The sequence below is a fragment of the Notolepis coatsorum genome (genome assembly GCF_963971535.1).
Source record: "Notolepis coatsorum genome assembly, chromosome: 3".
NCBI lineage: Eukaryota > Metazoa > Chordata > Actinopteri > Aulopiformes > Paralepididae > Notolepis > Notolepis coatsorum.
This window is the reverse complement of record NC_140167.1, coordinates 35,389,240-35,405,773: the sequence shown is the minus strand read 5'-3', so window position 1 is coordinate 35,405,773 and position 16,534 is coordinate 35,389,240. Positions and strand designations below refer to the sequence as shown.

General features: G+C 42.2%; 1 protein-coding gene across 2 annotated transcripts in view; it reads left to right on the top strand.

Annotated features, from left to right (window-relative positions):
* Positions 1-16,534, top strand: part of pomt2 (protein-O-mannosyltransferase 2) — a 45,388-nt gene that overhangs the window by 5,138 nt on the left and 23,716 nt on the right. For both annotated transcript variants that reach the window (XM_084310143.1, XM_084310142.1), the window contains exons 3-10: positions 1,375-1,479; positions 4,248-4,356; positions 9,037-9,145; positions 11,841-12,000; positions 12,105-12,211; positions 12,313-12,395; positions 12,506-12,615; positions 13,273-13,339. In XM_084310143.1, the coding sequence (XP_084166269.1) occupies positions 1,375-1,479; positions 4,248-4,356; positions 9,037-9,145; positions 11,841-12,000; positions 12,105-12,211; positions 12,313-12,395; positions 12,506-12,615; positions 13,273-13,339 (850 nt within the window). The remainder of the gene's footprint in view (positions 1-1,374; positions 1,480-4,247; positions 4,357-9,036; positions 9,146-11,840; positions 12,001-12,104; positions 12,212-12,312; positions 12,396-12,505; positions 12,616-13,272; positions 13,340-16,534) is intronic.

Here is a 16,534-nt window from a genome sequence, read left to right as displayed (position 1 = left end):
ATAGGTTGATATCGGTATCGGTATCGGTATCGGAAATTGGAGTTGGACAATATCGGAATATCGGTATCGGTAAAAAAGCCAATATCGAGCATCCCTAAATTTAACCCATGGCGATTAAAGTGTTAACTACTGAAAAGGCTACTGAGGTTTGTATGTAGTTAGACTACCACCCAACTACTGCAAATTGTAGTTAAATTACAGTAGTAAAATTAACTACATGTAGTTAACACTTTCTTTGCCAGGCTTATGTACATCATTATACCATCCTCTGCCAGCTCTATTTGTCTATGGAGAAGTTCCCCTTCTTTGCAGGGCTATAACTTTTTAAATTGTATTGCTAAATTGACATTACTATGGCCCATTCAACGTCAATTATCTATCGTTCAGGATGTAGCAACGTTATACTTTTTCATTCACATATTCATACTAAAATACGGTCTTAAGTATAAATATGTTTTTATCGTTTTCTGCAGCATTCTGCAGAACGTGATTTATAGCCCTAAATGCATTATATTGATGATCAAATACAGTTTGATAGTGATCGGCGCGAGATAAAAAATTTCAAATGGACGTGCTTCTAGAAGTTACTACTTATCATCTGATGTTGACCGGATGGGGGGGGGGGGTCGTTTATAATTCCGTGGCCAACGTTAGATGATTCATCTAGTGTGGGTGATATGATCATTAGAGCAGTTTGTATCGAACACGGTAAAAAAAGACGCGGAATCTTACCCCAGTCTCCTCGGGCCGTTGGGCAAAAATATTCCTATTATGGGATGTTGAAATATGCGATCCATCTCCAGGTTGTATAATAGTATATACGTCCAAATCATGTTGTTTATCGAGTTATTGGTAACGGATCGCTATCCATTGTATCGAGCCCGAGTCCCGGGACCTATAGCGAGTGGTCGGACCGATTTTGGATGAGCACCAGTTTCCGGTTTCCGGTTTGGGCGATCCGCCGATCGGCCACCAGATGGCGCTCTTGAACAGTTGGAGAGTTGAGAGGGGATCAACAGTAGATCTCAAGTCTCCGCGGGAGAAATATGATTGCGATCACAGATTTTTGAAATATTGATCTCAATGACGTGTTACGGCGTTATTGGCAGAATTAGCATGGCGGGGAATGACGAGGTAAGGCGTCCTTGGCGGCCATAGTGTTAACTACTCCCCAACACTTGTGTGCAACAAACATTTTAACAATATTGTGCAATAAAGAAATTACTGCTAAAGGAACGCAACACCATAAAACAACACACTACATCTAGTAGAGTCTTGTAAAACGACACACTACATCACTACACCGTGCCCAGCCCTAACCCCTGTGTTCCCCTTTCTAGTTTGTTGAGTCTCTTTTCTTTTTATCTGTTACAGATGCTGATTGGCCTAGCCGGCTACATGACAGGCTATGACGGCACCTTCCCCTTCATGAAGCCAGGGGACAAATATGAGCATCACAACTACTGGGGGATGAGAGGGGTAAGCAGTGAGCACTGTGGATCTTCCAGGAACCTACTTTATTAGTGTCTATTCCACCTGTTCTATCACCACTACGCACTAGGGTGGTCCTTCGTGAGGGGTACATTTTCAAATGTATTTATTGTAAGCTCCAACCACCGGAATTCGTTATAGTAGTCAAGAAAACTTCTGGTGAATTTTTCCCTCAATCTGACAACATGTACCCCTCCCTCACCCTGAGGAACCCAGAGTACGGCGGGCCGTACTTTTGTGCCAACATGAAATCTTAACATGAGGGGTGTCTAAAATGTGTTTTTTTTGGGGGGGATTCAAATATGAGTTCATTTTGGGGATAGGATAACTCTAACCTACATCATTTTGGATTTCAGAATGGCAGATTTTTACCATTTTAACCCCTTGGTCATACACAGGTGCCATAATGAATCTGAAGGAAATCCTAACATGCAAGGTGTCTAAATTATGTGTTTTTAATGGGGAATAGAAATATGAGTACATTTTTAGGATAAGATAACTCTAACCTGGGCGGCTACGTGGCGTAGTGGGCAAGGCGCTCGCCACGAAATGCTGGAGACGCTGGGCTCGTCAGTTCGAGCCCAGCGCTCCACATTTGCTTTCAGTTTAGCTGGTCGTCCGTACTAATACACATTGGCCGTATTAGGGGGTGGGAAACTGATGGGTGGGGATCGGGCGTTGTGGACAGCGACTCCTACAGGTTGGTTGGTGCGCCTGCGCAGTAGAATCAGGAAGTGTCGGGGGCAGCGTGAGCCTCCCACACGTTACTCCTCGCCACTGAGAGATCGAGCTGCACAGGTGAAAAGATGCAACTGCTGTTACCTCAAGTACCGGAGGGGACTTGTGCTATGTATGACTTAGTCCACATTGCAGCCGGCTTGTGGGAGGCAAGAAACAGCGTCCGTGACAGGGGAGGGTTGAATTGGATGATACGAAATTGGGATGGGAGAAAATATAGAAAATGGGAGAAAAAGTGGATAAAAAAAAAAGATAACTCTAACCTATATAATCTTGTTTTTGGGTTTCAGATTCATGTTGGCACCCATGTCTGACGAAGGGGTTAAAAATGGTAAAATCGGCAATTTTGGAATCCGATATGATAACTCTATGTCTATGATATACCGGTAGTTAGAGTTATCCTATCTGATAAATAAGCCCATATTTGAATTCCCCACAAAAAACACACATTTTAGACATCCCTCATGTTAAGCTTTCCTTCAAATTCATGTTGGCACAAAAGTATGGCCCGCACACTTAGTTTAAAAAATCACGTAAAAAAAGTCTGCAATAAGGTTAAGTTCAGCTTATCAAACTTCAAATACATCAGAAACTTCCTTTCAACTGAGGCAGCAAAGCTATACTTCCACTCAATGGTTCTTTCCAACATTACATACTGTTTGATAACCTAGTCCAATTCACATTCCACCATTCTGAAACCACTTCAATCACTATACAAACAAGCAATACAAATTCTAGACAAGAAACCATTCAGGTACCATCACTGTCGCATTCAAAAAAATAAAAATAATCTACTCAGTTGGGAAAACCTGATTCTTTATCAAAACGTCTGTCTAGTTTAAAAAAATAAAGTGTGGATTGGCTCCCTCTCCTTTGTCTGGTTTCATCAACCTCAAGTCTGCTTCAACCAGGAATACTAGAGGTGCGGCAAGGGGGGACTGTAAAATCCCTTTATAAAAAAAAAAAGTGCATTTGGCCAGGCCGTCTTTTCATATAGAGCATCCCACCAATGGAACTCAATACCTCAAACAATTAGTGTCCACATCATATCACTCATTCAAGTGCAGGGTTAAGGAATGGCTCATTGAAAACCAGCATTGTCAGCGTGTGTGTGTGGATATGGTGCGTTTGTTCTAATATGTCATGATGTCCTCTGTCCTTGTGTCCATGGCTGTATTGTGCCTTGTGCTTTTGTTGTGTTTTTATTCTAATGTTATTTATCTTGATTTTATTCTGTTTGTATTGCTAACCCTTTTTTACACAGGATTTTAGCCTGTACCTTCTGGCAGGGGGACTGCCGATGGAAATTAGCCTTTTGGCTAAAATTGGGTGCATTTACATTTGTAAAATGTTTTATTAATGTACGCTGTCCCCCTTGATCAAATAAAGTAAACCTAAACTACTCTGGGATCCTCAGGGTGAAACTTCAAGGTTGATGTACATGTTGTCAGATTGAGGAAAATAATTCACCAGGAGAGTTTTCTTGACTACTATAACAAATTCTGGGGGTTGGAGCTTAGCTTAGACTTTCCAACTTTCAATTTTAAGGACCACCCTACTACGCACAAGGCAGGATGTTGATGTCGTGCTATTATTACTGCCTCCAGACGGACCCTGTTCCAGTACGGTGCTTTCCCAAGTTGTTGACACATTCTTGTAATACTTTGTCTGTAAAGACGATACGTCCCTGTATGTCTCATTGCGGCCTCCTCTCGCGCTACACATTCTATTCATTAAAACTACCTCATGGTTCACTGGACTAATGCGCTACTGGACACTTGCTTCACTTCCCCTCACAGCTGCAACGTTATACGGAGAGTGATATGTTTATAGATTTATAGACTACATTGCCTTGACATTCATATGCATATGCCTTGTGTGTGAGGTCCTGTTGTCATTAAACCACGTGTGTCTGTCATACTGCAAAACCTGATGTTTCTGCTTGCAACATTGTCGCCAAGAACCAAGTCCCAAGTGTCTCTGATTGTGATGTCCCGCCCTACCTGTCTCCCTTCCAGTTCTGTGCAGCCCTGGGCTCCTGTCTCCCTGTCTTCGCCTACCTCACAGTGCTGGACCTGTCTCACTCCAACACTGCTGCTCTCATCACAGCTGCTGTACTGATCTTTGGTGAGTGTCTCTCCAGCCGTATAAGCATGACACAAGAACATCTATACCTCTTATGTGGTCAGTAATGCAGCTTTTTTGTGTGAAACAGTGTTGGGGAAACTACTCTATAAATGTAGTTTACCAAATCACTAGCTACTTCACAATGAAAAGTAGTTAAGCTAAACTACTGAACAAAAAAAAAGAATTATGATAATACAAAAAGAAGTAGTTTGTCAAACTGAAACTGCTTTGACTATAAGTAGTTCAACTATATCCAAATTACATTGAGGAAGATTATCACAATTTGAGTCTGGAATTTCATATACAGAGCAACACTGACACTGAGTACAGTGTAGATGTGTTTGATTCTAGGGACCAGGGCAGGCAAATAGTTACCTACGTATAACCCATGGGTGTGTTTTTAAGGAGTGAGCAGGGAGCATGCCTGCATTTCTAGGGATCTAAACTACATGATATTCTAATAAATCGTCTAGAAAAGTTAGTTGGTCTTTCTGACTGTATTAAACTGGTTCAGAACATATATCAAAGGGAGAAAATAGTACGTCGGGCTTGGAGATCATTCTTCTGAGAAACATGACACCTACTTCAGAGTTCCACAGGCGAGCTGCCTTGGTCCATTATTATTCTCACTATACATGCTACCACTCGGAGACATCATTAGAAAGCACAATATGTTTTCATAGTTACGCAGATGACACAATTGTACATCTCCGCTGAACCAAATGATCACACAGCTATAAACTCCATTTCCACCTGTCTCTTAGCAATAAACAAATGGATGACGAACAACTTCCTAAAATTAAATGAGGGCAAAACTGAAATCCTACTAGTCGGTCCTATAACAAAAAGAGAAATGTTACAGAGCAATATGGGGCAACTTACTCCTTGGATCAAACCCGAAGTTACAAGTCTTGGTGTTATAATAGACTCAGACCTAAGCTTTAAATCACACATCAACAAGGTGACAAAAACATCATTTTTCCACCTTAGAAACATAGCTAAGGTACGGCCGTTTTATAAATCAAAAAGACGCTGAAAAACTGATCCATGCCTTTATCTCAAGCTAGGCTACTAACTAGAACCAAGAGGAGAGACCACATCAGTCCTGTATTAGCTAACCTACACTGGCTTCCGGTAACATTTTAGAATTGATTTCAAGGTCCTCCTCCTTATATACAAAGCACTAAATGGGACAGGACCAAGCTACATTGCAAATTCTCTAGTCAACTATGTGCCTCCTAGAACATTGCGATAATCTACTACTGGTCTATTGAAGGTTCCAAGCCACAGTCTAAAGAAAATTGGGGATGCAGCCTTTGCAAACTATGCACGAAAGTTATGGAACACACTACCTATGGACATTAGGGAAGCTAAATCTCTTAATATTTTCAAATATAAGCTAAAAACGTACCTCTTCACCATAGCCTTCTAATACACCCCCGCTGTTGATTGTACTGTAGCACTATTTTACTCTGTCCATTCTATTGCATAATTTTACTATCTATTCTATTCTACAATTTTATTCCATTGCACTATTTTACTCTGTCTATTTTATCTTACTCTTTTTATTATTGTCTATTTAAAACTGAATCAAACCATAAACAACGTGGCCTGTTGGGATGTTAGATCCTAATGTAAAAAACTGATTTTATGTCTGCACTTTATGTGCTAATTGTATGCCTGTCTTTTTTCTGTTGTGAAGCACTTTGAGCTGCAGTTTCTGTATGAAATGTGCTATACAAATAAAGTTTTATTATTATTATTATTACATGACCAAAAGTAGTTAACTACTGAAAAGGCTACTGAGGTTTGTATGTAGTTAGACTACCCAACTACTGCAAATTGTAGTTAAATTACAGTAGTAAAATTAACTACATTTACATTTAGTCATTTAGCTGACGCTTTTATCCAAAGCGACTTACAAGTTCTGTACGACAAGCCATCAGGAAGGGCACAACTCTATCAGCTGAGCAACAATGTTCATCAAAGTGTTGAGTGCTACAGTGTAGGTTAGTTTATTAGGACAAGTGCATGACAGTACGGTTAGTTAGGGTTCGATTTTTCTTTATTTTATTTTTTTTTAATTCAGATAATGGTTGAAGAAGTGTGTCTTTAGTCGACGGCGAAAGATTGGACGTGATTCGGCTGTCCTAACTGGGGTGGGTAGTTCATTCCACCATTGTGGGGCAAGGACTGAGAATAGGCGACTTCTCTTTGATGACCCTCCCGGAGCTTGGATAGGAGTAGGTCTGAGGCGGCCAGAAGATGCAGAGCGTAGGGGTCTTGAGGGTGTGTAGTTAGAGACCATTGACCGGAGGTAGGCGGGAGCGGTTCCCTTTGCCGCACGGTATGCTAGGTCGAGGGCCTTGAAGCGGATTCGTGCAGCAATGGGGAGCCAGTGCAGGTCCCTAAGAAGTGGGGTGACATGGGCCGACTTCGGTAGGTTTGAGATCAGGCGGGCCGCTGCGTTCTGAATGAGTTGAAGAGGCTTAGTGGCAGTGGCCGGGAGGCCAGCGAGCAGTGCATGTAGTTAACTACTCCCCAACACTTGTGTGCAACAAACATTTGAACAATATTGTGTAATAAAGAAATTACTGCTAAAGGAATGCAACACCATAAAACGACACACTACATCTAATTTAGTAGTTGTAAAACAACACACTACATCTAATTTTGTAGTTGTAAAACAACACACTACATCTAATTTAGTATTTGTCAAACAACACACTACAGCTCATTTAGTAGTCTTGTAAAACAACACACATCTCATTTAGTAGTCGTATAAAACAACATACTACATCTCATTTAGTAGAGTCTTAGGTAGTCTGAGTCACAGGATATAGACTGTGGGTATAAGCATGCAATTGGCCGACTTCACTATTTCAATCGGAATTCTCCCCTTCCGCTACCTGAAACACTATTTTGCAAGGGCACTGTTGCTGCATCCTGGGCGTAGCGCCGCCCAGGATGATTGTGATTGGTTTAAAGAAATACAAACCAGCCAGAGTGTTTTCCCCTCTATAGCGGAATGATAATAAGTTCAGCCAGACCTCTCTCCGGTGCTGCCACAGTGCTAACGCAGTGTAACGTATGGGGCTATTCCACTACCTTGCCGTACCATGCCGAAATCCTTGCTCCCTTTTTGTTTACCTTTTTCCACTTCCAATGGACCCAGCCTGTGCTGATTTAGCTACGGGTCTGGGGTAGGTATAAAACACCCTACCTGTGCTGCAACCCCATACTGCAGACCGTTGATACTGTGTGTCAATGGAAATCGTCACTATACACGTCACCCGACCCGACGTCAGCCCATGTTGATGTTTGTGGTATTTCACAGCAACGTGAAATGCTGCATATAAAACTGATCAATCTATGATCTATGCACAAAAGTGATTCTTCTTTCCACCAAATATCTTAGTTACAATTAGATTGTATGAACTAAGCAGATGAAATGTTAGCAGGTCAAGTATTTAAAAATAGTTATTTGTGCTTTCACGCTGCCGCGCCTCTGTTCATCTTATTATCAACCAGGCTTTGAAACTCATCTCTGGAGAATGAGCATACAGTATGGGAAATGAGATAATCCAATCACCTAAACGCTTCACTCAAATCTATTTCTGACAACATTTTAGGCAAGAAATAGGACATGATGGATCTTAATTCATACAGTATTAGATCTGTGATTGAGTCAGACAGGAGTAGACATAGAGTAGTAGACATATTTTCAATTAGCGTGAAAGCCTTTCGCGCTGCCGCACCTCCGTTCATCTTGTTATCAACAAGGCTTTTGAAGCTCATATTAAAATCTGTCTCTGGGGAATGAGCATAACATATGGGAAATGAGATAATCCAATCACCTAAACATTCTAGGCAAAAAATAGGACATGCTGGATCGTAATTCATACAGTATTTGATCTGCGACTGAGTCAGAGAGGAAGAGGTAAGACGAGTGAATGCCTTTCGTGCCGCCGCACTGCCATTCATCTCGTTATCAACAAGTAAAGGCTTTGATTGCATAAAGCAGTGTTGTATTTATAGATTAAGTTTCCAATGTCCCCATGGCATCCGTCTCTGGAAAATGAGCATAACTATGGGAAATGTATCACCTGAATGGTTCACTCGAATGATGTTTTCTGACAACATTTTACAGGGAAACTATCTTACTATTTGTTTCACTATTTCTGCAATTTTACACAATTCCTGTGAGTATGGAACACATCTGTAAGGTTTTCAAAAAAAATTAAACTGCAAGGTACAGTATGGCAAGCCTACTGTACCATCCCTACCTGTACTGTAAATTAGCCAGTGGTGTGGATAGAGATTTGGCTATGCGAGACCAAGTTAGGTGAACATACAGTATTTGTCATATGCCACACGTTAGTTCCTGTTTCCTGTGATATATGCATAGGTTGGTGTCAAAATAACGTTATCATTCCTGGGGACGATAGTTTTGAAAATATCACCCTTAGATTGATTATGACATCAGTTTGAATCCTGAAATCCAGACCTCGGAAATGGGAAATATCCACACAGCGCTGCTATTTCCAATCGTTATTACTGACACTACGTTTGCCCATGGTTCTACTAAATCAAGTGTATGTTGTTTCACGGCGTTGCCGTCCTTTAAGGAATATTCCAGCCCAGTGATTCTGCTGTGTGTACTCCTCTCTCCACTGCCAGACACCGGCTGTATCACCATTTCCCAGTATATCCTCCTGGATCCCATTCTCATGTTCTTTATCATGGGTGCAGTGCTGAGCATGGTCAAGTTCCACCTGCAGAGATACAGGTAGGATTCCTCTATATCTCGCTACTAGCAGCATGTTGCTTGAAATCTGCTTCTGTCATCATCTTATGTCAGTTGCTGCTTAGTCGCGGTCTCTTAACACTATGGCGTCCGTTCACGAGTATATACGTGTTTCGATTCCATGCGTTGTGGTCCAGAGCCACGAGTATACTCGTGACGAGTTGTTATTGTTTTATTCCATATTTATAACGCTTATTAGGTCCCCGATCCACTAGCAGGATCTTTCCACATATTTGATTTTCGAAACATGCAGTACCGGCCAGATCCACTTAGGGGCGCCATTGCTCCACTGCGAGGGGATTAAAAAAAATATGCTTTTACAGTCCTGTGGGCGGATCATAGAGCCTTGATTCCAAACGAAGCCCCTCCATCTTTGATCAGCTTGCCGAACGTTTTTTTCAGCGTGGAATAATGGGATTTATGATTAGCCAATGTGCATATCGATCTACCAGAATCCGATGACTGGTGAGGAAATGCTGCCGGCGATCACATGGCCTGACGGTAGGATAATATTACCCCAAATTACAGCTGGATTGGACATTGTTTTATAACCTAACGTGATAGACTACTGACATTGGCTACCGGAACGCACACTCTATTGCTAATCAATAATACTGATCGGCGTTCCCCGCCGCCCCCATTTCATCCATAGATGCTCTGTAATAGTCCGGATGCTACACAGTTTGTTTTATTTCATTCGTATATATACAGCAGAAATGGCGTTTGATATAACGGCGCCAACGTTTAGCCTTTTTTGCAGCCTCCTGCAGAAAAGCCTAGACGAAAAGCGCCATATACCTTATATTTACGACGCTATAAAATAACAACCAACCGATGGATTTTTATTTTCTTTAAGCCATTATGAAGGCACGGTTTATGCACTCCAGTGACAATGAGAATGGACAGATAGCAATACTATAAATGATATATAAAGCTCTTAGAAAGTACATCGGTTTGTTTACAATCCTCTGTCCTCTGAGGCCTAAATCGCCGCGGGGCTCCGGTCGCCATAGTGTTAATCAAGTTGAAGCCGAGCTGATGCTTATCGTTTGTCCACAACATCTCTTGGGGCTTCAGCAGGTTTTGCTCCAGACTTTCTTGGCACTTTACATATTGGCCACTTTTTCTAGGCCAAAACCTTTTAACATTTTTATTTACCGGTATGCAATTTTTCAAGCCAAAAAGGGTGTTTGAGATTGATGAGCAGGCATTCATGATTCGATTCAATTCAATAGTTTATTACCATTTAGTTTAAACTTTGATTGGAATTTGTCTTGGTGAGTGCACAGGTAAACAACTGTTATGGTAAATATTATATGTTTTATCCTATTACAACATTTGTACAGCTTACTGGGCATATTGGTGTGTACAGTGTACTAGACAGCATGTTCATAGCTCTGTTTAAATATATAATTCTCTGTACAGCCTTGACTAGTTAATATAGTTTAACTAGTGTGCATCTACTCAGGCAATAGGGCAAATATTCTAACAGTGTTCTTTAAACAACAACCCAAGGGCCAGGACAGCTTGATTTAGATATGGCATTATTCCCGGAAAACCACTTTGTCCTCGTCTCCAGTCTTGTGTCAGACACGACAAAACCCCTAAACCCATCTTTGTTTTAATTTTTCATCTTTGTTTTCATTTGTCATTCCCAGCTGGTATTTAATTGTAAGTCTGACCAGAGCTCTTGCTAACTTTCTGGTCAGACACTCATGTCACACTTGTCTCTGATTGTAAACTGATGATATCTGTGGCCACAGAAATAAAAACGTTCTTTTCATACAATTTTACTCATCTGAATTTCTACAGTTTCACTGTTTGTCTCCTTTAAAAAATGCCATAACAGTACAATATAATACTCATCAGTATAGACTATAAACATAATCAAATAAACGAAATACTCATACAGATGCATAATAAAGAGGATCACTATGTTAATGGCTTCGGCATAGTGTTTGCAACAAATAATAAACATAATTCAAACTAACTATAAAATGAGTGCTGCTGCTGATGATATACTGTATATTCTCAAACAAACGCATATCTTAATGATATTGTTCAGTGGGGGGTATATGATGATGCCATTTCAGATTGCAGAGCAGGAATCTGTGCTATGAAAATAGATTTGAGATGCATGGCTGCTTGTAGACCCTTTCCCTGTTTGTAAACAATGGTGATGACGTTAGATTATATATAAAATTTGATTTAGACTATTGGATTATTAGATTATATATTTAGCATTTCTTTTTTTTAGATTATATATTAGATTTAGATTATATATTGTAACTATTTATTGTAGGGCAAAATAACTGAGAGGGCATACATACCCTCATCTCACACCTTGTTGCCCATATGCGCATGTCCAGAGTTAATTATATTGTTTACACTGCCTTTTTATTCTATTTTTATTTTTACTTCTCCACTGTACTATAATTCTGTGACCTGTACCTGTATGTCTTCTACTACCTGTACTGTACCTCTCCTCCCCCCTCCCCCATGCTGCTATGATACAGAATTTCCCCAAGGGGATCAATAAAGGAATATCTTATCTTATCTTAAACTCTGGGAGCAGAGTTTATTTCTAATAGTGACGTCGAGGAAGAATCTATAGTCCTTGGTGCACATTGTTTGTACCGTCAATAAGCTGCAAATAAAACAGTCTATTGTTTTCCAGGCCTTTTAGCACCCCCTGGTGGTTTTGGCTGGTGCTGACTGGTATGAACCTCGCCGGGGCACTGGGGGTGAAGTTTGTGGGGCTGTTTGTCATTCTGCTGGTGGGACTCAACACAGCCTGGGACCTCTGGAGGCTTCTGGGGGACCTCCACGTCTCTCTGGTAACCACACTGTGTTCACATCCTTCCTTATACTGACGTTACTGGTACCCGGTAGGACTTGATGGGTTATGCTGAAGGTCTCCGTCCTCTCTTTCTTATGGCAGGTGGACATCGCAAAGCACTTGCTGGCTCGTGTTTTTGGACTCATCCTGCTCCCCCTCTTCCTCTACGTTACAATATTTGCAGTACACTTTGTTGTCCTGAATAAGAGGTGAGGACGATTGCATGTTCTTGTGTGACTGCTGCCGTTGTTATTGGTCCACAGAATACTGCTTGTGTACATCATAGTCAGCAGTATTCTCTTTTCACCAGTGGTCCAGGAGACGGCTTCTTCAGTTCGGCCTTCCAGTCCCGTCTTATAGGAAACAATCTACACAATGCATCCATGCCTGAGTGTGAGTCCCATACGTGTTTCCCATGAAACGTCCTCACCGTGTCTGTCTTCATTGTCCCGACAGTGGAGTCTAGTGGTGAGTTGCTTCCGTCTTTTGTCTCCCTGGTGCAGACCTGGCATATGGCTCCACGGTCACAATAAAGAACCTGCGTATCGCCGGAGGCTACCTGCACTCTCACTGGCACCTGTACCCAGAGGGAGTCGGGGCCAAGCAGCAGCAGGTCAGATGACTTCCAATAACCCAAAGATGCTGACAATAAGCAAACAAAGAAACAAATACAAAAGCCAGTAGGGGAAAAATCGGGGAAGTAAGGAAACTGAGGGGGGGGGGGGGGGTGGGAGGGGCAGGAGACGGGAGAGAGAGTAGGGAAGGGGAAATGGAGGTGGTACGTTGGAGGAGGGTGGTTATGGGTAGGGAAGGTTGTATGCTTGGGAGAACAGGTAGGTTTTCAGTCTGGATTTAAAGGTGGAGAGTGAGGGAGTATGTACAGAGCGTTCTGGATACCAGCTAATATAACGGTTAAAGTCTTAGTCAGGATGAGGTGGATATCTTCATCTCCCCGTCACGCATATCCACCTCAACATAAACAGGATATTGAAAATATCGCCATTGGAAACGGAACCTACACAGACTGCAAAATCCAGTGATAAATGGGATGTGTTTACATACCTCAGTACCCCATCTAATATCTGCCAAGTCACGTTTTGTTTCTCATTGTTGGTGGAGAGGATCTTATCAAAGCTATTGTTAACGGGAAATGACATTCATTCACAGTCGCCGACTCAAAAGCATCCTGAATATTAATGTGCATTCATGTGTCTGAAACACGATGTCAAATCTCTGAGTCATCTGTGGTCTCATCTGTGTCCTTGTCCAGGTGACTGCTTATCTCCATAAGGACTACAATAACCTCTGGCTGGTCCACAAGCAGGATGATAATGATGGTGAGAGAATACATGTGTTGGACTGTTAGGAGATGTCATATGGAAATAACATTTATTGCAGAGTTAGTTTTGTAATGAAATGCAATGTAATTCTTAAAAGGTGCACTACTGTAATTAACACAACACAATGATTCAACGTCCCCGGTGGCATCACTGGTGGCCATATTCAAACTTGTTTACTCTGAATAACTGCAACATTTTGGAGTTTTTGGATGTGTGTGTGAGACAAAAATAATTAGCATAGTTTTTTGGGGTAAAGTGCCCCTTTTATTTATTCAGTTAGAGAGCACTCTTGCACATCCAGAGTGTGAGACGCTGGTCACAGCAAAATAAGTCCAAACATAAAGATTGAAACCACATAGTCAGGATTCACATCCATAGGAAAATACTTTACCCTCCTGGAAGGACCGACTTAATTCCAGGGGTGTAAAAAGTATCCAGAAATTATACTCAAGTAAAAGTCAGAGTATCTGGCTAAAAACACACTTGAGTAAAAGTCCAAAAGTTTCTACTTTTAAATGTACTTACCGGCGGTAAGTACTAAAAAGTAAAAGTAAAAACTTTTTTTCTGACTGTCTATTCTTCTGATAGCAGGTGTTGATGGATCCCCGCTTTCTAGTCTTTCACAAGGACCAATCAGCATGGGTATGGGCGGGTTCATTTGCCATTGATGGGGATTTGATTGGCTGTTTTTAAATAAAGCAAGGACGCAGGATTAATAACGTTAATGTTAGTTCGGCCAGAGAAACAAATATACTAATTAAAATAGTTGGACCTGCAAGATTTATACTTTGTACTTTGTAGGTCTGCATTTTAAATGTAAGGAGTAAGTAAGGAGTAAAAAGTGTAATTTTTTTTTCTGAAATGTAATTTAGTAAAAGTACAAGTATACAAACCTAATAATACTTGAGTAAAGTACAAATCCCCCAAAACAGTACTTAAGTATTGTAACGAAGTACAATACTTAAGTACTTTACACCCCTGCTTGATTCAAATGGACTGCATTTATATAGCGCTTTTATCCAAACTTACGGCACGGGCACACTGCTGACGAATGAATTTCACGCGCGGCTCCCTCGTGAGATCGCGCGCCTGGTCAGGCACACTGGACCTACGACTTGAGCGCGCGGAAGCGCACCGAGGAAGGCACATTTACATTGGGACAGCTGTAAATGCCTAGTCTATATGCGAAGTCAGTCATTTTAGAATGATGATCAGTGTGACTGTACTCCTGAAAGAGCAGCGTGTAGCCCCAGCAGCAGCAAGAGCTCTCTCTCTCCCTCTCTCTCTCTCTCCCCTCTCGCTCTCTCTCTCTCTCCCCCCCCCTCTCTCTCTGTCTCTGTCGGGACAGACAGGCAACCAGATATAGACAGATGGACAAACAAACAAACAGACAGCCAGACAGACAGTGTGGTGGATTTTTGACGTCTCCAGGGATGGTTAAATGAAATACAGAGACAAGAGATTGGCCTTAAATCAGAGTGCAAACCACCAGGTTCTCCACGGACATCCAGCAGCCTAAAACAGTGTCACACTGCGAATTAGGCATTCTGAAATAATCAAACAGGAGCAGAAAGAGACAGCCGGAATACTTACGTTAAATGAACACAGGTTTATTGGAAAAGAAAATATATATACAGTACGCCCATACGGACGGACTTTCAGTCTGTCAGAGTGCATATTCACAGGTCTGTCAGAGTGAAAGTGACAAAAAGCAAAGTGTCATGTGTTTTAACACAGTGGAATAGAGACGCCTTGCTCGTCTCTGATTGGGTTGGCTTTATATGGTCATTTAGGGAGTCAAATGGAATGGGCTTTTGAGGAGGGCTCGCTGCGGCCTTGGATGCAAGCGTTATCTGGCCTGCTGGATATAGTGTTTTAACAGTTTTTGAGAGAAGGATAACATGACTTCACGATCAACCCTGTTGTGGGGATTAAGAATGTGAAATTACCCTTCACATTTAAACAGAAATCCTGACCTCACAAATAGAGGAGGGGGGAGGAGGAGGAGGAGGAGGAGGAGGAGGAGGAGGAGGGAAGGTGGAGGAGGAGGGGATGTGAAATTACCCTTCACATTCCCCACTTTGTGCCATTTTTGGCACATCCTGGTAATTTCAACCATCAATATCACTAAACCACAGTCTCAAGACACCATACAGAAATCAATCAACATTAATACATCATAATGTCATACTTGGCTAAGTAGGACGATAATTCCAAGCAGGTAATTGCAAAATACAAGTACAATAAAAAAAATAAAAAAAAACATAATAAGGTAGAACAATAACTCTTGAGAAAGAAAGAAGAGGGGGAAAAAAGTTCAGGTGCAAATTGAAAAGGGGAGGAGTCCCAGGCCGGGGACAGATTGGTCGCTGGCGCCTTATAAAGCGCTTCTCAGTGACCGAGGAGTCCCAGGCCGGGGACAGATTGGTCGCTGGCGCCTTATAAAGCGCTTCTCAGTGACCCGAAGCGCCGACAGCAAAGAAAATAAAATGGCAGTCTTAATATAAGTAGTATTTTCAAACTCTGAATATGTACCCATATCTAAATCAGAAATTTGACTTTTTAATATGCACACTGGCTTCCCTTGTTGTCGTCCTCAGTAGCAGTCAGGTGTCTTCCCACTCCTTCACACACAGAACGATATATATCTGTTGCAAGGAGGCTGGATGCCGTTGAGTACAGTAGCAGTCAGGTGTCTTCCCCACTCCTTCACACACAGAACGATATATCTGTTGCAAGGAGGCTGGATGCCGTTGAGTAGAGTAGCAGTCATCTCCCCATAGTTGAATACAGCAGCATACCAGGTGCAAAAGGGCTTGTATTGCCGACTGGGGTGCGTGGTAGGGGTTCCTGTGGATCCCAGCAGCGGTGCGTTCTTATCTTCGTGGCAGGGCGAGGCTATCGCACAGGGAGCTTAGCTGGAGTTCCTGTCCCAGTTGCCCTCCCAGGGCCTCCACTGATCCCTGGGCCCCGCTTCCGTAGCACCGGCCCTGCTGTGGTGTTGCCATATCATGCGAGATGTTGAGCAGGCGGTTCCTGTTGGACTTGGGACTGAACCTGATTAGGTTGTCGTCGTCCTCCGCGGGTTCATATGGGTATGGTGGCTGGTGTGCCGGTGGAGATGGGGCCCCTAGGTGGTGTGGTTGCCCAGGGACAGCGTGGCCCTGCAGTGGGAAGTACGGCCCTGGTGCA